We start from the raw sequence: 26848 nt of genomic DNA on the forward strand, positions 1-26848 counted from the left end.
TAGCAAAGGTTCATGCATATTTTATTCAAGAGTAAAAAAAGTGGATGGTCCCATGGGGCATGCTTACAGTGTTAATGACTGGGGGGTTGAAACCAAGAGAGAGAGAGACGGGGGGCGAGAGAAGGAACCATGGCACAGTCGCTATGGCACAGGGGTTCCAATGGGGACGTGGGGGGGGGGGGTTCACCTCTCCCAAAAAAGCACAATATAACCAAGGAGCAACGCAACATGAAGAGTAACTAGCAGAGAGAGAGCTTAAATATTAAGAATAATGTTCATAATAAATATAGCAATCATAGAACCATACTGTAAATATCAAATAAGAAGAGGAATCAAGAATTAGTACACTTTTTTCCCTCAAAATTGATACAGCAATAAAACCGGCTTATCCTGTTCAAATGTGTCTTGCTGCTTTTTGCTTTGAACTTCATTTTTTTTATTTTATTTTTTACCATGCAATCATGCTTTTGGCTGCCTGAATGCCTGTGCCTCGTATATAACGGTGGTCGTTCGATGCTAATTTGTATTTAGTACTCATATTTGCTGTTGAAAAAACGAATCCGGTACATTGACAAAGAACAGAGTATTCAATGTGGACTTGACACTTGGAGTGTACTGTCATTCTGTACAGTGCCAAAACAAACAGGACGTAGTTGATGGAAAGAAGAAAAAGGGAAGAAAAAATACAATATGAATTTTAAAAAAGCAAACGCATTATGTACAAAATAAATGATTCATTATTCCTCCGCTCGGTTATATCAACCAGAAAACCAGGGAAAAAAAATCCTACTATAATGAAACACATAGCGCACAAATGTAATTCACATTATTATCAAATAACTTAACTCTGCATGCACCGATGCGTAAATATAAATGCTTTACAAAGAAACTTCTTCTCATTTCATCTCGTCTTGGCAGCGGAAGAGTCCATTTCTTCTGTAAAATATCATTTCCTAAGTTTGGTCAGGAGGGGTGTGTAATTTAGCTTCCCATTTTAACCCCCCCCCCCCACGCATACGTAAAGCACTCGAAGCTCAGGAGAGACACTGGCTTCCATTCAAAGCCTTTCCCGGGAGCTAGTTAGCCTGAGGGGATGGGGGGGGGCACTGCTCTCTCATCAGGTGGAGGTGTTGAGTACCTCAATAGTACCTCCTCCCCATAATAAAAAAAAGAAGAGGGCTCAGATCAGTCTGCAGCTGCAATTATGTTGCACATCCCGGCTGGATAAGCATATTTCCCTCTTGGTGACATTTCTCCAATAAAGCGCATGGACGTTGTTAAAGCCAGCTTCAGGATTTTGGATGCAAACAGTGTCCCTGATGACTCGCTCCTTGTCAAAGCGACACATTCCGCATCTCCGCATCTGCATGATGCTGACGCTGTGGACCCACTGGGGGTCTCCGACATGCACAGTGAATAGTAGCCCCTCCTGTTCTGCATGGGGAGGGGCGAGGTTCTTTATTTCCTCTTTGTTCGGGGACACAGGAGTCTCTAAATGGGGTCCATCAGTTCAGCCTTGTAACATACAGCAAGAAGGGGTAGATAATCATGACCCTGTGTGTGTGTGTGTGTTTGGAATACTGCAATCTGTGTATGGAGTATATCTATGTACAGTTATCAGTAAGGATGCTGTTTGAACTGCATTAGTGCGTCACTGTATATTGCTGTTGCTGTCCGTCCCGTTGGGTTCCCCCATATTCATGCGCCCCATAGACAGGCCCACGCTGTTGATGGCGTCACGCCGAGGCGGCATTCTCTCGTTGATTCGGTCCAGACCTTTGGCCTCCTCGAAACTGCTGATCCGATGCTGCGGGGAGAAGCCTCGGATGGCTGCCACAAACACACACATGGATGCTCGCAGTTACAATCTGGCGGAATAGCGTGTGTCAAAACTGGTGAGAGAACCCTTTGACCGGATGCCAGTCTGGCTTAACTCGGAATTGAACTTTTTAATGCCGTCATTGAAATCTAGTAAGGGCAAGCCGATAATTTGGTCCCCATTTTCTGCCTGTAGCTTTGGCTTTGGATGAACAGAATTCAGTCGCACTGCGCATGTTCTAACGCCAGTATCTACACACATCAGATGGTGTTTATCTCTTGTTTTCAATGGTGAGCCAGGATTAGCTGGGAGACCCAAGCACTGATCCTAGATCAGCCCCAAAAAAGCCCTTAAGAGAGGGTGTGTATGGAACAAAGCGGAACCGGTCATTCATTTTGGTCCTCAACATTAGCTTGTGTTTTAAGTTATGTGGCATACGAGACTAATTAATTTGACGGGGATTAAAACCCTGATCTGTACCCTCATAGTTGTTTGTTCCAACAGTATCACATATATAGTACACTAACTCAATCAAAGAAAACGTAAACGCTGGAAAGACAAGCTATTGTTACGCGACCTTCCGGAAACATTCAGTCACTCACAAATATTGTCTCGGCAGTGTACATCCAACACTCAGCTGAGGGATCATCACGAACATAAATCAACATAATAGAAGCCATACCCATAATTCATTTGTTTAAACAAATTATGGTAGTTCAGGTAAGCCACAGACAGACTACTAAGTATACAGTACTCAAATATACAAACCCAAATTCCAAAAAGGCTGTGCAGAAGAGAGAATGCAATGATTTTTCAAGGTAGCGAGGGATGACTGTACATGTCAAATGTACAGTATACAATTTATACATGTTTTAGGTTTTGATACGTCGCCCTGTTGATCCATTGGGTGCTTTCTTTGAGTGCAGTGTGGAGACCAAATGGCTGATGTTATCCAAGTCCTGGCTGATTTACCCATATGATATTTTATATATACGATCCCATCCTGGTTTGCGATTGGACCAACCTAATTATCAACATCCCTCCCATTTCTGGTTGTCTTTTATTCCGCTCCCCAAATGTCCCCAAATTGTGTTGCAGGCATTTCATTGAGAATTCATTATGAAGTGAACTTAAAGCTGAAAAGCTTATGTGCAAATCATTGCCTTCTTCTCAGTGTTTGCTCATCAATTTTGGAACAAGGATTTGTAAAAGAAAAAAAAAACATCCTAAACACTGCAGTTAAGTAAAGCGTGCACAAAATCACCAAGCCTCTGTACACAGAATACAACACATTAAATACAATACATGACCTCAATCTATTGGCTAGTTTTCTTCCATTTCAAAAGGTTTGGATGTTGAATTCTTTTCTTGATATTGTTTTTTTACTTCTAAAGAGCTGTTCTTTTCAATGTCTACAATCGTATTGTGGATGTCTGATGACAACCTTGTCAGTCTTTTAGTAAAACAGCAGCCCAACAAACGACTATGCTTCCGTTCCACAATGATCCTTATATATTTCATGTTTTAAGCCCACCCAGAGACGGCTTTGAATGTCTATTAAAATAACAAACAGAAGCGGCAGCCTTGGCAATCGTCCATTGTCCACCGTGAACAATTTGGACTTGCATTACCGGCAATGCGAGCCAAGCTCTCGTTCCAATTCCACAGGGAATGGATGGCTCCTATCAGCTATTTCAGGGAACAATTCTGACCTTCTGAAGGTTCGTTAAAGACAAATTAACAGCGGTCAGCTCTTGTTTTCATCACGTGAGTCTCTGTGGCGCTGTAGCGGAGGTACCGTTTGTGTTTGATGGACACTTCTGGTAGCCATTGGATGCAGTCAAACCTTGGTTTTCATTTGTTTTTTGGACAGTTCGGAGGAACAAAATTATTTAGACCTTGTCTAAATGATATGCAATTGTTTAAATTCATAAATGACTCTGATATTCTTTATTTTATGAGCTATGCTATGATTTGAAATACACAACATTTTCAAATTTACCCAACACGTTATCGTGTTAGACCCTTATTGTTGATAGCATCCTGAATTTTACCAGTGTAGAAATCAGTGGTATCGCACATCAAAAAGGACAAAAAGGCTGCTTACTGAGACCAGGACACCACCACATATTAGCCACATACGCTGCAAGGTTCAAAGCGCGACAAAAAAGTATCAACCTACACATTTGAAATTACGGAACGTGAAATATGGCGGACTAATTGGGCTGTCAATTATTAGTCACAATATGCGGAGCCAAATTGAATTGTTTTGAGGCGCGTATGACAGCTCTTGACTTTCCATCACCACTGTTAGAATGTTCTACTCAAGTGAGGAAACACATTATCATCATATGTTGACCTTCTACGGCACCTCCAACATGTACGATAAAAGGTCACAATGACCTCATTCCGCCTCATCAACGGTCCCTCCCACCCACAGTCCTGCTTCTCTTATGTGTATTTTGTCTGTGTGTACAAAAACAAGTTAGGGGTATCATTTATGAAAGTGTGCGGTAGTTGGTTGGAAGTGAGTACGTACAGTAGGGATGCTCCGATATCGAATGATACTGATAGCGATCACATGGATTCATTGTATATTATTCAATTTCTTTATGATGAGTGCTATTGACCAGAGCTGCCGTCATGTTTTGCATAAGCATAAATTGCTTAATAATTTATTTTCTCAGTTCAAGAAATTGGCTTTTGTGATGGTCTTTGAAAAAGCACGTATCGGCATATGTCAATCATTGTCGATCACTTTTTTCGACTGTTACTAATCAGAGCATCTCTAACATACGGTACGTTTGAAGAATGTGGCGACTTGAGCGAGCTGTGGTTGTGATAGCTGTTAGAAAAGCTCAGTGATGACCTTGACCTTGTGAGCATGGATGGCCAAGTACGCAGCCATGCTGTTCACACACACACACACACACACACACACACACACTGTGAAATGACTGGTTTTACCTTCGGCGTCCTTAACTGTCTCGATGGCTTCTATGGCCTCAATGGTAGCTGAAGGATGGTCAGACAGAGAAGAAGAGAAAGAGGAGACAGGAAGAAAGGGATGACAGATTCCCAGAGAGCAGAGGAAGGAAACGAGTGAAGGCTGAAACATGCTTCTGTGCAGATCCACGTCAATGTATTGTATGGCTCAGAATGGCTGCCCTCTGCTGCAAAAGCGACTGTCATGAGTTGGTAGAAGAAGATGCATGTTTCAGACTTAATCCATGTGAGGCCTGCAGAGCAGCACGGAGGCCAAGGCAGGTTAGAGGCCACCCGGTATTAGCAGTAGCTTTGTCCGTTCCTCTCTTTCATCCATGCACACACACAACCAGCAGGCTGTTAGTATCCTCGGCATCGGTGCAGCGCCGGTGCAGGGAGGTGGAAGAGGGAATGAGTCCGTGGGGTGCAGGCATGACAGGAGATAAACGGCAGCTGAGGAGCAAAGCGTCTGCTCCCAGTGCATTGTGGCGTTTGTATGTGTTTTAAAGGAGTGCTCTGGGTCGGGGTTTGAATATCCGTGGTGTTTAGCGTGTTTGCGTGTGCCGATGTGTAAAACACTCACCGCTCTGCAGAGTCTGTTTGCCCCCTGACAGCACTCCGCTCGGCAGCATACCTGTGGGGGTCAATCCCTTCAGAGTCAACACGTTCTCACTCTCCTCCCTGCCGGCGTGCGGATGCGTGTGAGTGGGAGAGACGGAATAAAACAGTCGGTAAGAATAGAAGCACACCAGCCCACACAGATTGTAGGTTACAAGATTCAGAAAGTCATTCCAAGTTGTGGCAACGTCAAAAATAAGAAGGCTTCCTGCAACGACTCTATTGGGGTGCAATGTGCTATTCAATTGATTTAACTGAAAGGTTTCACTCGGGTTGCAGTTGAATTAACAGTCATGAAAGGGCAGGGAAATACCTGGGTATTTTAATTAATTAATTAATTATTTTAATTAACATCATATATAAGATGGTTCTCTGATCGCATCAAATTTAACCTCAGCTACTTCAGATACATTCGCAAATATATGCTATGATTTTCTGACATATCACTTAATGTAGGGCTGCACGGCGGTCGAGTGGTTAGCACGCAGACCTCACGGCTAGGAGACCCGAGTTCAATTCCATCCTCGGCCATCTCTGTGTGGAGTTTGCATGTTCTCCCCGTGCATGCGTGGCTTTTCTCCGGGTACTCCGGTTTCCTCCCACATTCCAAAAACATGCTAGGTTAATTAGCCACTCCAAATTGTCCATAGGTATGAATGTGAGTGTGAATGGTTGTTTGTCTATATGTGCCCTGTGATTGGCTGGCCACCAGTCCAGGGTAGAAAATGAATGAATGAATCACTTAATGTTTACCCATTTGGTCAAAGGCCAGTATTACATTTCTGAAACCCCTGTAGTGATGTCACAAACGGTCTATAAAGGCTTCAGTATTTGGTATTCCCTTTCGGAATTCAAGCTGCTCCTGAGCGGAACCTCACCCCCACAGCCATTAGAAATAAAAACAATATAATACAATCAAGATGCAGTCAAAGAAATGACATATTGACAATAAGAACGGCCAACATTAGCTCCAAAATGACTAGAAAGACATTGTTGGCATCCTGTCAACAATGTGTTTGTGTCTTGGTAACAAAGTCCTTTTAAAATGGCCTTTGGTTTTTACTCACCGTAGAACTGAAAACATTTTAGCCATCTTCCCGATGGCACGGATCTTGTTCTTAATCACCTCCTTCCTGGCCGCTGCTGCACTCGCTGCAATCAGACCAACATAAAACCTCGCAGATACTGTTGCTGCTAAAGGTATGTATGTATGTCAGGTATGCGTTGCGTAATCACAGTATTGCATAGTCTTCCTCACCATCAAAGATCTCATCACCGTCGTTCATGAGCTCATCATCAGAACAGATGCTTAGGACATTGACCAGCATCTCCGTCACTGGACGGAAAAACAAAAAACATTCACACTGCAAAAAACTACTTACTTCACTTTATGAGTTTTACCTCAACCTAAAACATCTCCTTAAAGAATATAAATATTCATACACTCATAACCAAGCAGCTCGCAAAGGACAAAATCCCACTAAGCTCTGAATGCCCAGCAGAGTCTAATCCGCTAAAGTGGAGGCTAGCCACTTTTTAAGATAGCTGGATACTCTTAACAATGCAAGGTACAGTAAATACTTGGCTATACAGTATATACTGTATAGTACCTGGGCGGAGTTGGGTGTTTCCATTATGATTCTCAGGGGTGGACTGTTGATGCCACCGTGACTCAAACACTGGGAATAAATTGCTGTATCTGCACCTTTATCATAATCCAATTTGAATAGGTTCTACTTTTGAATGGTACTTTGTACTATTGTTAGTACCCTAATAGAGTAAATCAAAAAGCGTGTACTGTGTGTGTGACATACCCTTTTCCCCCACAAAAGGTAGCGACCAAGTGAAGACGTCCATAAAGTTAGGCAGCCAGTATGGATGAGGAGAGCAATTGAACTGACGGATGTTCATTACGTTGTTCTCATATTTCAGTACCGCCGCTGGAAACACACACACACACACACACACTTCATCTTTACATTGATTCTATCCACAATGTGAGTGTGTGTTTTTTTACCTTTGTTATTATAGACGTCCAGATAGTTTGGAGCAGAGAAGATGGTGATGAGTGAAGGAAAGCCCGTCGTCTGACTCTTTCTGTACATACGGTACCTATGGACGTTTTCATAGAACGGGTTAGCGTTACTCCGCACACTCGGGCCAACTAAACAGCTGTAACAGAAATGTTTCTAATGGATTGACCAACAGCACTTAGAACGGTGGCGCCTAATTGCTGCATTAGGTTGAGAGGATAACAGATGCTGGGGTGGATTAGGGGTCACAGAGAACGTTTTCACCCGACTCATTTTAGCCAGGAAGGGCGGAAACTTCATAAGAATGCAGATCTTCAGTGTCAGCACCAGTTTGACATTACCATGCAAGCTCGGTGGCGTTGTACACACTACTGCTTTTCACGTAGTAAAATGGAAGCACAAAGATTGTTTAACCTTTGAGGCATATTTTTTCAAGAAACGTTTGGTTGAACTTGGTTGAAACGTGGGAAAAAATTATTCTATATCACCACAAATGAAAAAAACATCCACCAGACTCAGTGTTTGTTCGCTTGCATGGTGTAACTACTACAAAATAAAATGTCTTAGTGCGTTCATTTGAATGGTACACACAGTACATGAAAGCAAGGCTTACCCAGCATCCTGTGCTTCATGTGCTCTGATGATGGAAAGCAGGTTGTTGGTTTGTAAAAACTCACACACAGCTGGGTAACTGAAATAGGAAAAAGAAGAAAAGACATAAGGCATAAAAGCATAAAAGACAACAAATATCTTCCACTACACAGTACAGACTGTACAAGTCATAGAAATATGTAAAGCTGGACTACTGTGTTTCTGTAGTCATTACTGACTGAGGCCAACAGAGGGCATCGATGAGCTCAATCAGGTACAGCAGGTCAGGGCCGTGGTCAAAATAAGTCATTCTCCCAAAGCAAAATATCCCATTGTTTGCCGGATATCACATTCCCAGTAGAAACACGTCCGCATATAAAGCAAATCCTTCATCTCGTGTGTTTTTCCGTGCATCTTAGATCTTCTTAAGCTCACCACCGCCCTCCTATGTTGCTCTGCCTCTTCTCTCACTGTATCTTCATATCACTCCGTATCTGGCAGGAGTAGCCAGTCGTCATAGCAACAGAACCGTGCAGCTTCCCTTGGGATTGTGGGATATGGTTTCATGCCGAAACAGAAGTGTGTGGATGTGTTAAGGAATGAACGCGGCGTGTTTATGTGTTTAATCTCATAACTGTAAGGGCGTGGGGGAGGGAGTGATGGCCAAGATTTTGTGTCTCTCGCGCTAATCCGAGCGATGGTTATTAGATCTTGGATGACGGAGGGAATCTTGTCCCAAACCAATATCCCAAATATTAGATTTCTGATTTGTAAATTAAAGTCTCATTACTTTGAAGACATCCGATGATACCAACACAGACCTCGGAGAGTCGGACATATTGCACACGCTCTTTGGCCGCCGTGAGGTCATTTCCTTTTTACCTGTAGAAATAAGAGCAGCCTCTGACTGTGTTGTGTCCAAAGTACTCCTGGGTCTTCTCGTTGCCAAAGTCTTCAAGGGGGTCTGCCCACAACAAGTCACACATGGGCCCAAACGCCGGGGGCTCCTTGAATCGATCCAACTAGGACACAGAAAAAAGTGTCCCACACGTGACGCTTGCGAGGAACACACAGAGAAGCAGACGCAGCCGCACATGTCGTATAAATCAGAGGGAAGCATAGCAAACACCTCGCACGTACACGCATACACTATAGATCATCTCCATGGCAACTCCCACCACACAGGAGGGAGAGGATGTCACACCAGCAGATTCACCATGGAAACGCTGCCATTACATGAGGAAGTGAGTGTCCTCACCATGTCTCCCTCTTCGTGGCGCTACTTTTCTACGTTGTATTTTATTCTGTTATACAGTTTTACTTATTTTTCCCCTTCAATACTCTGGAAAATTGCAAGATTTGATACAATTAGGGAGTCAGGTGTGTGTGTACCTTCTTGATGTCGTCTAGTGTGTGGATCTCTGGTGAAAGCCCTCCATGCACACACAGAAACTGCTGGTTCATCAGGGCTGCGAGGGGCAGGCAATCAAACGCCTCCATGCAGGAATCATACACCTGCTCCGAATACTTGATCTTACCTGGAGGACATTTGGAGAGACAGTTCCACAATGTTTTTAAAGTGCGACTCCTTCACCTTCGTCAGGCTTAAAGGCGCCCAATCCTGCTAATTTCAGAGGCTTTGAAAATGATATGGAATCATGAGTCAGCTTTTCATCAAATACTCAAATTGTGGACAGGGTTCATGTGCATAATTCTCGTCTTGACTGAAACACTCGCCTGGTGTGTTTTTTTAACAGTGGTACATATACTATGTTGTACATTTATCGGTATTATCACATATTTATTCATTATTACCAACCTAGGGTGAATTAATAATGATATTTACTGTATGGTCCCTCACGGTGAATTGGTTCCACACCCGATTTGCATTGTATTTCCATGAATTTTCACTCATTCACTCCTATTATTTACACCCCTATGCGCAGCCGCTAGCATAGCAAGCTACCGAGCTAACTAGTTATCAACTCAAATTTTCTTATTCTAAACTTAAGAAAGTGTTTCAAAGAGAGCGGGGAAGAAGGGCAAAATAAGAAGCCAAAACCTTACCACTTCCACACGGATTGGGAGGAGAACTTTCTTTTTCATGTCAGACATGCCATGGCTGACTATGCAGTGTTAAGATCATGTAATATAAAGTCATGTCTCTTCACCGTAACATTACTGATGCCTAGTGAACAGAATACTATGTATAGCTTGTCTTTTGGTGTTTTTGACCAATAGTAGGCCATAGTCCTCAACCAAACAATGATCATTTATTCATGAATTCACTTTTGAAAAACTGCAAGATAGAGAAGGAGCGATGTTCAAACCGCGATGTAGCGAGGGACGACATTGACTGGATGAATTTTGCTCACAGTCACCAGTCATAAGTTCAGAGTCACTTTATCATGTGATTGCATGAGAAAGCGTCTCCAATCTTTTGACTGGTTGTGTCTGAAACATTGCAAATGTCGGCTAGGGTCCTTTTTAATGTTTCATCCTGGACTACTAACATATTGAAGGATGTGAGGATAGTAGCGGTGGTGGTCAAGTCACCCATTTCTACCTCATCAAGCATGCATGGATGAATAAAAACACACAGCATGGAGTAGGTGTACTGTATGCTTTCAAAGACCAAACTTCTGTTTTCAGTGAGTAAAACTGTGACCCAAATATGAGCATGAAACAGCATAGAGACACTGTGAGGCAGATTGTTTTGTTCTAAAAAAAATAAACAAAAAAAAAACCCTCCTGTCATTTGGCAGCAATATCAGTTAAGACATCCAGCAGGACGCATCTTGAAAGTACATTCACGGCCAACACAAAACAATACCATGGGATTAAAATAGCCCAAAGGCAAAAATGAGGAGGTGGGGGGATTTTGGATGATAGAAACGGAGGATAATAATTTCATGAAGAGAGAAGGAGGGCATTTGGAGACGCTGATGAAAGAGAAGATAGTGACTGCAAAGAAAAGGAGAGGTTTTGAGGACATATAAATACACAAATCAGAGCTAGTATTGCAGGAATAATTGTACAGTGGGACATATGAGCATGTGTGTGTGTGTGTGTGTGTGTGTGTGTGTGTGTGTGTGTCCGCAAGCAGTGTCATGGTCAACCTCTCCATCTGCCTTGTGTAGAACAAGAGATCATTACTGCCAGGTGTCAACTCTCTCTCGTGCACTCTCACACACACCAACATTTCTCAAGACTCACACACACACACACACACACACACACACCAACATTTCTCAAGACTCACACACACACACACACACACACACGCACACACAGCAGATGGTAATTGAGGGCGACCACCATTCGCCAAGGGCACCAGGGGAAATTAGCTTCATTGTCCCATGGCCAATCAGACACAGAGGAAGAAGTCCCTGAGCCAATCATTGACGGCCAAATTAATTTGCTGCTAATCACCCACTCTCGGACAGAACTCACTGGCAGCGCTTCTCTCGGATTATTTGGGAATGAAATGTAAGAATGAAGCGGAAGAAAGATGCTGAAAAACATCTGACACTGATTGGGTGATGGTTGAAACTTTTTTAGGCTCGTCTAGCTAATCTTGCAGTACAGTCATCCCTCGTTTACTGCAGGGAATCGGTTCCAGACTTGACTGTGATGAGTACGGATGCCCTTAGGACTTCCAGGTAAACGAGAGACCACTTGGGAAACCTGGTGTCTTCCACCACTGAGAAAGGCTGGTCATCTCGCCTGATCGATGACTGTCACGCACATACGGGCGAGTGTTGGTTTTACTCATGATCACACTATGGTCCTCGAAAACTCACACTCTACAGTTTACATGTTGGCCATGTTGGCAGTTAACTCATTCAAAAGACATCCCTTACAGTATCGGTGGACCCTGGTTTGATCTTTTGGTGTGCATGGGGCGGATTAGTATGTTCTGTATGTATGAGTGTATTATCAGCCCAAACTAGTGGTCGGCAAAACCGTTCATTTCAGTGAACCGGATCATTCCGGTTCATTCAGTTAAAAGATCTGTTCATTGCGTTAATTTGGGTCAATTGGTTGTTAGCCTGTGATCGCTGCCTGTGCATAGAGCCGTTCAGCTGTGTCGAGTCAGTCCGTTCACTCATGTTCATGTTCGTTCCGACTCAACAGTGCAACAACACTTGATGACTAGTGTTGTGTTATTCATTAACGAACAGGTCAAAAGAACTAGTTCTTTTTTGTGAACGGACTGAACGAGGTGACCGACAGTGTCGGTCAATCTCTCGGTCACGGTCTTTCAGTCAGCTAACCCCACCCACCCACAGAGCGAGGCGCAACGATAGGATAAGACAGACAAACACACAGATAGTCCCGCCCTGCAAAAGGAACGGTGAACTGACTCTCCGGACAATCAAAGAAAAAGTACTTGGAACTGAACAGACTGAACGGGTATTTTAGGGGCGGTGACTTCGTTCATTCCGTTCACAAAAAAGAACTAGTTCTCTTGACCCGTTCGTTCATGACCGACACACCACTAGCCCAAACCCCCTCCATCCCACGTAGACATGCTATGCACATACGAACATGCTAACAAACCACATAAGAGTAAGAAGAGAAAGATAAATTGATTTAAGGAGGAAATGAATTGTTTACTCACATTCTTGTTTGAAGGTGAAATATTCTGTCAGATGTCTACATTCATGGTTCCCCCGTAGAAGAAAGAGTGTCTTTGGGTAGAGGATTTTCAGCGACCACAAGTATAACACACACTAAATATTCACCAGGGAAGAGAAAACATGAAGAAGCTAATTAATTGCACAGTTTATACAAATGTGTGTAAATAGACGTTTACAATTTTTCCCGATTTTTTTTCCTGCCAGAAAGTATGTCCGGCTGGGATCCAGCTTCATAATAGGTAGAAAATGAATAAATCCATGATTGCATACCCTGTCCTGAGTGTAGTACCTGCTCTACATTTTGTTCCAACTGCCCTTGACACTTGGAACAAAGGTGGACTAAATATTTCTCACCTCACCTTCAAACAAATTCCCTTCAAATAACCGAGTAAAATTACCAACTCTCTAGACTGCAGAAAGTTTGCTATTCATGGATTTAACAAACGCATTTAAAAATTAAAATTAATCCCAATATTTTCCATCATGAACAAACTAGAAAGGAATGGAATCAGAGAGTTAGTTTTGAACTGGGTAAAAAGCTACTTAGCAAACAAAAAGCCATATGCAAGCATAAATATATAGCATGCGGCGTACCCCAGGGGTCAATACTGGAACCAAAACTGTTTACCTTAAGTATAACATCTGTAACATTATGATAGACCTGATGCTAGTATTATTCTCACATGATTCTACCACATTTGTCCTGGAAAGCACACAAGGGGGCGGGGAGAGGGAAGTCTGGGCCCGTGCTGTACATTTTGTTGTGTGTTGTTTTGGCTTGTGTGATTGTGAGAGTTATTAAAAACCGGTTTTCATCAGACCTGCCATAGATGACACCAAAAGGCAGAACTTGTATTTGATGTCCTGAATGAAGTTCCAGGCGAGTGTGTATCCAGGTAGTGTTAGGAAATTGATGCACTTTTACCTCAATACTGAAATAGCCCCTGTCCACATAGTCCCCCAGGAAGAGGTAGCGCGTGTTGGCAGGAGAACCTCCCACTTCAAACAACTTCATCAGGTCGAAGAACTGGCCGTGAATGTCTCCACACACTGTGGGAAAAGCACACGTGCACAACAATGATGTCGGTTCACATCCGATATAAGTTTGACACGTTTCGGGGATTTGATCAAAAGAAGGAAGAGTTTTGTGAAATGCAGCATTGTTTGCCACAACTGTATCTCGCAGCGTTACATGTCTGCAGGTGGGGATCGATATCTCTCTGCTGGAAACAGCAGGTTGAAAAGGTCTGCACTAAACAGCTTCTATTGGACCATCTCCTCATCTGCTGTCTGTCTTGTATTGTCCCCAGGGGGCTGTACCCGAGAAAGGCGAGCAATGTTCCTACACTGGAACATCCCACACAGATTCATCTCACCACTTATATTTGCATAAACACACACACGCACGCACGCACACACACACACGGTAAGTACTGTCAATAGGCTGGATGAGTTTGAGTCTGATTGCCTTCTCGTCTCAGAAAAATGTTTTCCATTTTGCTCTCCATCGATCTCAATCCATCCCCGGCTACGCTCTGCTATTCCGTGCAGCAGCCCATTTTCCTGTCAAGGAAATCCATGCATATAGCGAAGCGTAGAACAGCCAATTGGGTCTCTCAACAACACTTCTTATTAAAAGGGTGGCCGATACACGATACACGTGGTGCATTAATAAATCAACACATGTATTCTGATTAGGGCTTTTTTCGCTATAAGGCTTGTGTGTATGTGACTCATAATCAATATACATATACAGCACATCATCCTCGGTACATTGCAATATTTATGGAACCATTTGAAAGGATGTCATTGATGCATCATTTTTTCAATGAAGCAAACATACTGTTATTATAGTATTTGTCATACTTTTCATGAATATTCCTAATATAGTGTATATAGACTCAAGTACAAAACACACAATGTTACTGCATCACACAGTTGCAAAACAATTGTGTTTTATTTTAGTATATAACCTGAGTTTTGATTTATTTTTTGTTTTTCCCACATGAATCATCTTCGTTCGTTAGGAGCAAGTGGAAGCAGCCGTGGGGTCCACTCCCAGCTGAAGGTCTGGGTAATCAGCAGGGTTGGGTGGGTATATAAGGAGTATTTGCTGCTCACTTTTTTCTTTCGTGTGTGTGAGAGTCAACACCATCAGTTGACTCGCTTGGTGTTTAGTGAAAATAAACTGTGCTGTGTGATATTTTGTGTTTTGACCTTCCCCTGGTCCACTGATGTCCACTCTTTTCTTTAACTGGGTTTTATTGTGTTCTATTATTTTGATAGACTTAATGGGCGGCAGGAAGAATTAATATGAATATATGAAGAATATGAAGAATGAATATTCCCCTGCCACCTTTTAGAACCCAAGACCCAGTTTCAGTTTACATGCATTTTATGTTAGTTCCTCCCTTAGCGACCTTTATTTCACCCGTTTGTGTTCTACTTGGGAAGGAAAACAGTTGGGGGCTCATCCGGGAACTTTATGTTGGTTGCTCTAAAGTTCTGAAAATCGAACACTGCATGTACAATGGAGTTCAATTTGGAGTCCTTTGTTGCAACCCCCCCTTGGGAGGTATTCAACCTTTCTGTAAGAAGGCAGATTTGTTGCAAATTGCTGTTCAGTATGGCATCCCAGTCAAGGCAGACGGCAGTAAGAAGGACATTAAAGAGGCTGTGGTTTCTTATTTGTTGGAGAAGCAAGTTCTCCCTGATGACTCTGAGGCCAAATCAGAGGACGGTGATGAAGAGGGTGAAACTGACCATGCTGAGGATGCTCCATTAAAATGATTAGAAATGAAACTCAAGTTGGAACATAAAAACAAAAGGATGGAATACAATACAAAGACATATCATCCGTTTAAAGGAATTAGAACTTGAACTAAAGACTAAAGTCGACACAACAGCCCATGACTAGCGAGTTTGATCTTGCTCGTAACAGCAGACTGGTGCCATCATTCAATGAAAAAGAAGTGTATGAATATTTGATACTGTTTGAGCGGGTTGCCAGCACTTTGAAATGGCCTGAAGAGTTCAGACCATAGCTACTTCAAAGTGTGTTGGTAGATAAATCTGGTAGATAAAGTGTTTATGCCTCTTTGTCTGCGGCTCAGAGTTCACATTATGGGACGGTGAAGGAGGCCGTTCTTCGGGCATATGAGTTGTTGCCGGAGGCATACAGGCAGCAGTTTTAGAAAAGCAAACTCATGTCCAGTTTGTTTGAACGCTGGTGTAAATCACAAAATGTGAAGGATTTAGAGGATTTATGTAAAAAATCTCTTTCAGTTTGAGCAGTTCAGGCGGTTTGTGCATGAAAGAATTGCTACATCTCTCAATGAACATCAAGATTTAACTCTCTTGAAAAAGCAACTATCCTGGCTGACGAGTACATCCTCATGCGTAAAACATTCTCTACATTTCCTCTAAAGTCCCAAACACCAACCAAAAAAAAATCACAAAACCATCAGTTAACCCTCAATCACTTCAGGTCAGGTGGTCCGTGCTTTCGAGGTGGTGGACTGTGGGGGCCCTAAAACCAAGAGTTGAAACCAGTTTCTTCTCACAATTATGTGCGCTTCCACTCTGTTTCCAGAAGCTGTTCCATTAAGGAAAATTACAGCTAAGAGTGTAGTTAAAGCCTTGGTGAGATTCCTTTCACTGTTCAGTATCCCGTGAGTGGTCCATATAATATTTTTTATGATGATCCCTCTGAGAAGTGTGCTGGCCCATGATTTTAATGTTGGTGATGCCAAACCCGTAAAACAACCTGGGGTCCAGCAAAACGTGTCCTGATGCTAAAGGAAGTTGATTACGTGGTGAAAAATGGCATTACGTAGCCTAGCAATAGCCCACGGAGTTCACCGTGCATTTTGGTCCCCAAGGCAAATACCGCCAGTCCACGGTTCTGTTCCGACTTTCGCAAACTTAAGTGTCACCACCCCCGATTCATATCCGTTACCAAGGGTGGACGACTGTGTGGACCGAATTGGATTGACTTTCTATGATAGTAAATTTGATTGACTTAAGGGGTATTGACGACTTCCACTGGCAGCACGTGCCAGGGAACTGTCAGCATTTGTAATCCCAGATGGGTTATTTGCATACCGGGGAATGCCATTTGGTCTGAGGAACGCTGGTGCCACCTTTCATATTGGCTTGGACAACGTTGAGGCCTATATTGATGATGTCGTGGTGTTTATTGATTCATGGTCTGATCATCTCAGACACATGACAGCCGTGTTTGAACGACTAAAAGAAGCCAATTTGAGAGTCTGGTTATGAATGACTTTTTTTTTCCTTTGGATAAATGAACCTGGAGCATAAAAAGTGCCTGAAATTATTATATTTAGGAAGAAAATAAAAATGTAACAATGGATTCTTGCGTTTAGAGTATTGGCTATTTAAGTTGATGATTTGGACTTGATTTGGTTTTGAGCCCGTGAGTGTTTACATAGCCCAATGTCTATGTCAACGATTGGAATTGTTTCTGTTTTCATTGGTTGTGACAGATCGTCATATCGTATTAAAAATTCAGTCCTGACAACCGCCACTGGATGCTGGTGGATGGTTACAGGAAGAAGAGTGCGTTACGAACAGTACATCCACCTGGCTGATCCGCACCTGTGACTGGCGCCTCAATGTCCAACATGGTGCGCTCCTGGCGCAGGATGGCGGCGCCCTCGTCGATGATGCGAAGGGCCACTGCTTCCTCCAAGCGGCCCTCCTTGGTGAGGTGCGCTTTGAGCAGGTCCACCCTCGGCCGGCCCTCGGCGTCGAACACCTCCTTCATGGTGAGCCGGTGGGCCAGGGGGAAGGGGACCGCTGCAGAGGGGAGATTGAAAATGAAGAATGAACACATGTAGAAACCAAGCTGGTTTGCAGAGAGAACGGAGGAAGCAGAAGATGATGAATTGATGTTTCCTTCAAACATTATAAGCCCACTGTGCTCTCCATTACGGAGCTGCAGGCTTTGACTCTGAGTTATGGAAGCTAAGACGTGTTGTAATGAAGCAGGGGCCGCCACACTTATCAGGGTTGCCTGCCTCTGTTTTGCAGTAATATCTCCCCGCCTCTGTTCTGCAGTAATGTCTTTCTTACATAATGAAGGCCCTCGGGGCACCGCTGGGGTGGGGGCGGGGGCGGGGGGGCTGACTGACAACAGGGGTGATACAGCGGGAGTGCACAGCTGCACGTGAGGAGTCACATACACACACAGAAGACACGTTGGCCGCACACAGACGCACACGAGGGCTGCTTCACCAGTGGACGACTCGGTGGTAGGAAATAGAGATGGAAAAGTCATGAATGACTTGTTCAAAAATATTGACTCTTTCAGGTGTTTCAGGTGTATTAGCCCCGTGGAAAAATCAACTGATCTGGTCCATACTTCTCCTCTTTCTTGACTGCCCAAGCTGCATAACATCGGACGATTCACTCGCTAAGCTTCACGACGCTGCAGGTGCTTGTCAAAGACTCGAGATTCACCGATTCATGGATTGGCAAAAACTTAGTTCTACTGATTCACAGGTTGACAAAAACGTTCAATGAAGACTCCAGTTTCACTGATCCACGGGTGCTTGACAAAGACTCAAGATTCACTGATTCATGGATTGACAAACTTAGTTCCACTGACTCACAGGCTGACAAAGATTTGAGTCGCACTGACTCACGGGTGCTCAACAAAGACTCAAGCTTTGCTAACTGAAATGCTTGACAAATGTTTCACTGATGAACGGCTGCTCGGCAAGTGATGAAGACTTGAGTTTCTCTGACTTATGGGTAGTCTACAAAGACTGGAGCTTGGTTGACTCGCCGATGCTCGACAAAGACTCGAGTTTCACTGATTCACAGGTTGACAAAAACGGACGTTTCACTTACTAACTGGGGCTCAATGAAGACTCCAGTTTCACTGATGCACGGGTGCTTGACAGAGACTCGAATTTTACTGACTCACGGGTCGACGCCGATTGACGGGTGCTCGATGAAGACTCAAGTTTCACTGACTCAAAGGTTCTTGATGAAGACTCGAGCTTCACTGACTCACGTGTCGACAACAACGTAACTATCATGATTCAAATTCCACCGATTCACTGGTGCTCGCGTTGCGAGATTCTGCAGTGCTTTTGTGATGAGCATTCTGACTGAATCGAGTACCCGATTCACTACAGCGAGTGACTCATAAGAACTCGAGAAGACAGAGGTGTCGGGTGCATGTGTAAAACATGTATGGAACAATGTGAGAGAGGCGCACACATATGTCAGATCATAAAAGGTATTGTTACACACAATCCACTGAGCCTGTTGGAGCCCCATCAGTGCTAACACAGATAATGGCCTAGATCATACGCTAAAAGTAGGCCTGGCTTTCTCTCTTTCTCTGCACACACACACACACACACACACACACACACACACACTCACACACACACTTTCACTCTGCCACTTTGTCTCTATTTTGCACTCCTCTTGCCCTGTCTGTGTTTATCCCTCCCTCTTCTATATCGCCGTGTCTCTCCTGCTGACACGACCAACACGCCACAGTCTCCTCGGCGAGTATTCATGCTAACATCATAATATTTTAATGGCAAATTCACACTTCATTGAACATAAGAACAAGCTCCATCGCCACGGATCCAGACTATATAGTTTCATGTAGTCAGCCTAGACCAGATGAACTGTTCAACTAATCAACTACTGCTATCACGTAATAACGCACATATGCAAATTAGACATTAAACCGTAAATAGTGTGTAGTCCTGTGGGCTGAATAGATTTTAACATCCAATAAAAACACCCTAAACTATCCATTTTGGTGGTATGTTCATGTACAACAGGGGTCTCCAAAGTGTGGCTCCAAGCGTCTCCTTTTTTTATTGGCATAAAATGTCTGGACACTCCTGATATACAAAATAACAGTTTTGCCATTGCTGTTCTTGAACATGGTTCAGGGGCTCTCTCGACCAAATGTCAGCATAGAAGACTGGGTTTGTCCGTGCAAACACCTCAGACGACTTAATTGCACCCCAGGTCTAAATAAGGAGGCCATTACGTCACCTTAAGACGGAATACAACACATCAACACACCAGAGCACCCTGAGACATCCCAGGATTCCAGAAGCTGCCAAGCTAGGGAGTCTGCATTACATCGCTTCACACCAAGCGCCTCTGCATGCTAACACCGGGTTAGCCTTTCAGGAACAACTTTCAAAAGAACCTCTCAATAACTTACTCTGTATGTAATAACTGTTGAATGGTTGTTTGTCTATATGTGCCCTGTGATTGGCTGGCCACCAGTCCAGGGTGTACCCCGCCTCTCGACCGAAGACAACTGGGATAGGCTCCAGCATCCCCCATGACCATCGTGAGGATAAGCGGTAGAAAATTAATGAATATGAACCCAACATATACATGCTCCTGCTTGGATGCACAACTAAAGTTTTTTTTGTGTGTGTGTGTGTGTGTGTGTGTGTGTGTGTGTCGAGAGGAAGAGTCGTAACTGTCGAGCCAAGTGTGAAAATAGGGCAGGTAGGAGATTGTCAAGCGCAGCAGAGACTGAGCTCTGAGAGAGGAACTATACTTGGAACCAATTCAGATCAACCGTGATTGTCCTTTTCATGTGGCTGCTGACCTTTACTCTGACATAAAACACACATTAACACGTGATGGACTAAATAAGTACATGCAAAACAACACTATTTCATACTCTTTTATAAGCCACAAGGCATGCTGGGAAGCCCACATGCACACTTCCCCACCAGGAGCATACCCAGCATAGCGAGTTGGTATAAAATAGTATTGTTCTGTTTGTGTATTTGTGTGTAGGATACGATAGTGGGTCTGCTGCCGTTGCATTGCGTGTTGTGTATGATGATGACTTTGGGCTGGTTTGTGTTGTGTGGGTACGAGTGTAAATGTCAAGCGAATTCATTGCAAATAGACAACACTTCCTCCAGCAAATTGGGGTTATGTAAAGTACCGCCGTAGACATTAGAGTGTATAAATTAGACATTTTTATGGGCGTCGCCATTACTTTCAGATAGCAAGGCTCTACAGTACTGTATAATATAATTGGAAGTACAAGGTGATCACTTTAGGGGAAACAAATTGTCAACAAAATATGACAATAAATAGAAAAAAAGGCTGAAATGTTGATACTAATAATGAATCACACAAAGCTTTTTAAATATATGTAAATGGTTTGTTTTGGGGCATTTTTATGAAAAAAAATAAAATTATCCCCCTGTATCCTTTTGATTTTTCTGTAGAATTATTAATTTTCCCAATGCATTTATTATTACACATTTAGTGATTGCAGCGGTGTACAACTCCACCGCATCACACCGAGAGCTGTGTCTAATATTGTGACGCTTGTGTAGCTAAACAAGCTAAGTGTTCTTCTCATTTTGGTCGTTTTTAAAACACACGCAGCCATCTCCAACTGTGGTTCACCGTTTGCACGGACAATTCATGGACGTCTATTTCCTATTGTTTATGTCCTCTGGCCCACTCTCCGCAGCCAACCTCCCCAGTGTGGAATTTATTAAGTGGCAAAGCTGCCAGCTCAGCCAAAAACCTCATGAGCCCGAGCGTACATCTACGACATGGCTTTCAACCAAAGCCCCTAAAATTGTTTGGGCTGGCCTAATACCCTAACTGGAGCAGAATCTGATCAGAATCCATCTTCCCATTATTGAGAGCACTGTTTATAATGGCTAAAATCAATTATAGGGATTTCATCAGTTTTAACGGCGCTGCTCGCACACTGTCCGCACTGCTGCAGGATGGAGGGAGTTCAGGAAGAGGGGACAGACGACTAAAGATGTCACCCGTGATATTCCCATGTTGAAGTGTAACGGTAATGCATGGGGCTTTGATAGCGTCATGTCTATCAGAATGTATGATTATTGATATAAGTTGCTTTCATATCATAATCGCACACACCCTCCTAGATCATTTCATTCTCTTGCTGGGCTTTGCATGAATAAATGAAGCTGGAAGAAGAGGAGGATGAAAGAATGGACCAATTCAAAAAAAGGAGAGTTAAGAGAAAGAAGCAATGTGACTGTGATGTGTTTATCGGACATATTTGACCAGATCAGCTGACAGAAGCATGGGTATTTGAAGATGGTGGTGCAAGGCGGGGGGGGGGCACCAAAGATACGTTTGAAGTCATTCAATGAATGCATACTACACACAGGAAGAGCCATCTGTGTGTACGCACACACAAACAGACCCAACAGTACATCCCCTAACAGCCTGCCCTCATTAGACAATCCCTCTCTCTTTCCGGAGTGCCTCCTCTATAAATAGACGGTGTCCTGCCACCCTCCCCACAGGGCACACACAGACCTGTCAAGGTGGGACCCCCGGCTCGTGAGACGACACACAAAACTAACACACTTATCCTAAAATGCAGCTCACACCAGGCCTTGTGGCAGCCATGAGGGAATGGGCCGGCATGTTGCACTAAAAGGAAGTATGCCCACGGCCCCCGGCCATGCCAGAAGTGGAGTGTTTGTGCATGCATGAATACATGCATGCATGTGTGCAATGTGGCCATCAGTCAGCTTTCATGAACTGTACGCTTACAAGTACACTTAGTTACAACACTATAATGACATGCGTGCTTCCTACATGCACACCACGCTCCGTACGCAGGGCCTTATTTTGCTCAAGAGGTAGCACTTCCTTTGGGTGTTTCGCAAAGGAGAAGAGAGGAACAAAAATCTAAATTTGTTGCAATGATTGCAGAATAAGATAATAAAATGGTGGAATTCACCCACTTCTTCTGGTGTAATGGTACAACTGCTGCCTTTTAAGGCAGAGGCTGACTTGAAAAAAAGGTGTTAATTTTCATTTTACACTAAAAATAATTCCTGTTTGGCGCACTTGTTTGTGATAGTTGTCCCTGTTGGTCCTGACTGTAATGGTACAACTGCTGCTGCCAGAGGCTGACTCAACAGCTTTTTAAAAAAATGTTTAATTTTCATTTTGCACTAAAAATAATTCCTGTTTGGCGCACTTGTTTGTGATAGTCGTCCTTGTCGGTCCTGGCTGGTGTAATGGTACAGCTGCTGCCTTTTTAAGGCAGAGGCTGACTCGATCCAAGCACAGAACAGCTTTAAAAAAAAAAAAAAAAACGTGTTGACCTATGCTCACTCACATTGCCTATTTTTCCCCTTTCTGGAGGCACTGCATCAAATGAGTAAGGGAACAGTTCCCATGTTACTGTCATGCCATAAACCGGCTTGTTTGTGTTTGCTTTTCTGTTTACATTGATAAGAAAAAGCTAAAATACAGATGGTCTTCCATATTTTTCATGACATGGAACAATTGAGCGATGCTATTATCTGATAACGCTTGCTTTGGGATTAGTTTCATCAAGCTTTCATCAAGCACATTCTACCATCTGTATGTTTTAGCGTCTTTTAGATCCCTGACGACGAAGTTGTCTCGTCATCTCTGTTCAAAACGCTGAGCATTGACTGCAAGCTAGGTCTCCAGCTCCCCAGAAAGCTAGGTAGTATCTGCAGGAATGACAAATTCTCCATTTTAACGCAACTGAAGGTTAGCCGCCATAAGTGCTTCAGAAAAGTGCGAGAACATCATCGGCTTGGCACTCCTCTTGTGCTTTGCTGTTCTAGCAAGACAACTCTGTGGCCGTGTCGCACACGCCCTCTCTCTCGCCTCGCCCCCACACTTTCTGTCCATTCCTGCGGGTATGCTTTGTCCTTTGGCTCCATCTCTGTGGGCTTCTATCTCGCAAACGGCACTAAAATCCATAACGTAGGGAACACGCGAGCGCCGTCTGAGTGACACGGTGTTGTCTGTGTGACTGATGCCGTCCCGTCCCCCCCCCCCCCCCTTCAGCCAAAACACATGAAATCACTCTCAGCAGGTGTGATGAATTGCAGTGTGGTGTCACTTTGTTTGTGCCTTTCCTGTGTGCGTATGTGTGTGTATGTGTGATTATGGCGAATGCGTGAGGCTATAAGCTACACATTTGATCTGATGTGAGGGCGGCTGAGCTCTGCTGGCCCGGATCTTTACAACACGGGAAGAGCAATGATGTCAAAACATATACAGGAAATATATAGAGGAATATAGAGGAATGGGGTCACAAACATGCATCCATCCATCCATGCGGATCTATTCTATAACGCGCTGTAATCAAGTGTCTATGTCAACTCCGACTGCCAATCAATCAGAGGACTGACACAGCGACAGTTTAGGCTACTGCTAGGTGGCTAAAGTATTTTCCAACTTTTATGATCACGTCACTACTAGGTAAAGTTAGGGATTTGGGTACGGGCTCTCCAGCAGCCTGCAAACCCAGTCTTTCAGTCCATTGACTAGTGAGGCCCTTAAGGTGTCGGGGAGTGAGGTTTACTTATGGAATTATGACACACCTAAGGAATCTATTACACATGTTGGAATATAGACTGCCTGCATCAGCAATGCAGTAATCGTATACTGTAAACAACCACAACTGGGCTCACAGGACGAAGTAAAGGAAAAGTCACTGCTGATGTACTACACCGCTGATGGAGATGTCAGGGACCTAAAAATAAACAAAAGTTCGAACTATCCCGATACGAGCTGCGCTGGACGACGACTTGGCAACCAAAGGCTTTTGGCTTGTTGCCTAGTTCTGCTCAAACTAACTCCAATTTGGTGAGGATGTGTGGACACGGGTTCAAGACCCAGAGCTGGCCTGTGTGGGTGACCACTGTTGCATGAGGACAAAGTGTATCATAAAGTGTACATCATAACCTTTGACCCTTTGGGGTCACCATACTTCAGATGATGTTTGTTTGCGGCATAGTGCATCACTCCTGTCATTGTTACACAATATTGTACAAAATGTACAACTTAGGACCGTGTTGGTCAGAGAGGGGTGGGCAAACTACGGCCCGGGGGCCACATGCGAACCACCAAGCGTTTGAATCCGGCCCGCCAGTTGCTTTCTAAGTATTTCAACTTTGAAAATACAAACTGGCAACATGACTTGCAAGTCGGACGTCTTATTTAGTTTTAAAAAAACACAACAAAACGACAAAACTGTAAAATGAAATGACATAGTTTGATGTGGTCTGATGTTTAAAGTGCATGAGAACATACAGCTGATAGTATAACACTTTTACAGGTAAAATTAGACAAATAATATTAATAATAATACTGTGTGTGTGTTCAATATGTTCTGGCCCCCCGGAATATTTTAACTCAATGCGGCCCACATACAATGACCACTGCTACAGCTATGTTGCCCCCACATCAACCCCCCCATGCCAAGCCACCGACTAACATGTGGGAGGAAGGTTCCTGAGAGAACCCCCCCCCCCCCCCCCCCCACAAAAAAACAATATAAAAATATGCAAACCCCTTGCTGTGAGGCAACACCACTCATCCACTGTGCTGTCTAAGTGAATATAATCAGCAGTTTCAGGGACTCTAACCGCAACCACCCATTCACAAGTGTGAAGTGTGTGGTTTTGCACACTTTTGCCACAGTAAGGGGAACATGAAGAGTCCATAGCTGTACGTGCAAAAACACCCCCCACCTCCACACCCCCCCCGGTGAGCACGGAATACCGGGGCATGCCCGAGCGACGCGTCCAGCTGTCAGCTCCGCTTCTTCCGGCAGAGAGACCTTGTGACTTTATTAGAGAGAGAGAGAGAGAGAGAGAGAGAGAGAGAGAGAGAGAGAGAGAGAGAGAGAGAGAGAGAGAGAGAGAGAGAGAGAGAGAGAGAGAGAGAGAGAGAGAGAGAGAGAGAGTCGACCAGGCATCGTCGCATGTGACACATAGGCTGCGTGTGCGTGTGCGTGTGCGTAGCATGTCAGCCTCGTCGTGGCCACACAAACACGACAATCTGTGCAAAGCCCAGCCTCCTATACGGGCAGCCACGCGTAAAGCAGCAACATATTAAATATTCCATAATCCAATGATGCAATAACAGCATTAGCGCGGCACGAATCACCGTCGTCATCATGGAAGGAAGCGTTGCAGTCCTGCATGCATCCTCTCACTCCATTTTGTCTCTCATTTGACCGTCAGGGAAACGAGGGGAAGCCAAGGAGGAGTCTGGAGGGGGAAATGCACCCACTCTCCCACGTAGAGAGGCCTCGACAACAAGACGATGGTGCCCACGGTGGGCAACCAAGTAAAATACGAGGGGCTGTAAAAGTTTTCATCCTTCCTAGCGTTTAAACCCCAATCGATTACCTGACTGTGGTCCAGATCCGGGTCTAAAAATAACCCGCCTATGTAGGCCACCGTGTTGAATTAGCAGACACATGCATAAACATTACGTCCACGTCTGAAATAAACGCTACTATGAAGAAAAGCCTCCTTTTCCCGCGGCAGCATCCTTTCCACTCCGCATCCGCTTCCATCGCCGCAACATCAGCATCCCGTCAGCACACACGCAAAGACGAGCATCTTTTTTTTACCTTTATGTCTGCCTTTCGCCGTCATCGTCACACTGCTCCGTGTTTCATCGGAACAAGGTGCACATCTCTCTCGCTCTCTCTCCACACTCCGTGGGTGACTCTGGAGGGTATTATTCAGTAGCAGCCAACCACCGCTAGGAGTGGTACGTAGACCACCACCTCCACCCCCTCCTCTGGAAAAAGGGGTATTGCCTCAGTGGGAAGTGGATGGAATAGCGAGGGGAAGACCCTGATCGTGGCGTATGGAGAGGGATGCACCCCACCCACACCCCTCCCTCCCCTGAAAGCTTCTCAAGGCATGCACTTGTTTATTGTGAGCTGCAAAGGGAATGCAAACATGCACGGTAGAGCAGCCGTGGATCATTCGTCATGCCTACATTTCATCACCCGGTCCGTGGGACTTGAGCTGCAGTCGGACATCCTGGAGCCGGCGGAGAAGTGTGTGTGATTGTGTGTGTGTGTGTGTGTGTGTGTGTGTGCAGGAGATGAGGGTCCTCCCGCTGCAGGCGTCGATATTACGAGTGGATGCTGGCTGCTGCAGTGGTATCACCCGGTGGAGTGTCCCTGCTCCGTGGGCCGGGGAAGCCTAGGCGGCTAGCTATAGTGGTGGCATGCTAATAAGACTATAAGACTCTGTAAAAGGGCAAAGACGATGCTAACGTGCGGAAAGACGCCCCCCCCCCATGGAAGGATGTGCAGCTGGCAACTT

At 44.3% G+C, this 26848-nt stretch overlaps 2 protein-coding genes across 3 annotated transcripts in view; one reads left to right on the plus strand and one right to left on the minus strand.

Annotated features, from left to right (window-relative positions):
• On the minus strand, positions 1–26358 carry LOC131110129 (protein phosphatase 3 catalytic subunit alpha-like). Of its 2 annotated transcripts, XM_058062870.1 has the most exons (14): positions 26140–26357; positions 17310–17510; positions 13615–13739; positions 12671–12782; positions 9439–9584; positions 8929–9068; positions 8069–8146; positions 7440–7534; positions 7237–7362; positions 6681–6758; positions 6490–6574; positions 5388–5485; positions 4787–4834; positions 1–1830 (listed from the first exon to the last, which is right to left on the minus strand). In XM_058062870.1, exons 1-14 carry the CDS (start codon positions 26162–26164, stop codon positions 1652–1654), a joined length of 1536 nt encoding a protein of 511 aa, XP_057918853.1. In that variant the 5' UTR covers positions 26165–26357; the 3' UTR covers positions 1–1651. The 2 variants fall into 2 exon arrangements, with proteins under 2 accessions (XP_057918853.1, XP_057918854.1); XM_058062871.1 differs by lacking the exon at positions 4787–4834 and having other exon boundaries at positions 26140–26358.
• LOC131110134 (ubiquitin-conjugating enzyme E2 D2) overlaps positions 1–26848 on the plus strand; it is a 41349-nt gene that overhangs the window by 6425 nt on the left and 8076 nt on the right. The window lies entirely within an intron of this gene.

The sequence above is a fragment of the Doryrhamphus excisus genome, chromosome 23 (assembly GCF_030265055.1).
Source record: "Doryrhamphus excisus isolate RoL2022-K1 chromosome 23, RoL_Dexc_1.0, whole genome shotgun sequence".
Taxonomy (NCBI): domain Eukaryota; kingdom Metazoa; phylum Chordata; class Actinopteri; order Syngnathiformes; family Syngnathidae; genus Doryrhamphus; species Doryrhamphus excisus.

Bases quoted from the DNA above. Each gene is read 5' to 3' on its own strand.
- LOC131110129 (XM_058062870.1), bottom strand. From the start codon at position 26,164: ATGACGGCGAAAGGCAGACATAAAG. The intron at 13,740-17,309 runs GTGCGGATCAGC...CTTTTCCCACAG, and splicing joins CATTGAGGCGCCAGTCACAG to TGTGTGGAGACATTCACGGC. The intron at 9,069-9,438 runs GTACACACACAC...TCTGTGTCCTAG, and splicing joins CACTAGACGACATCAAGAAG to TTGGATCGATTCAAGGAGCC.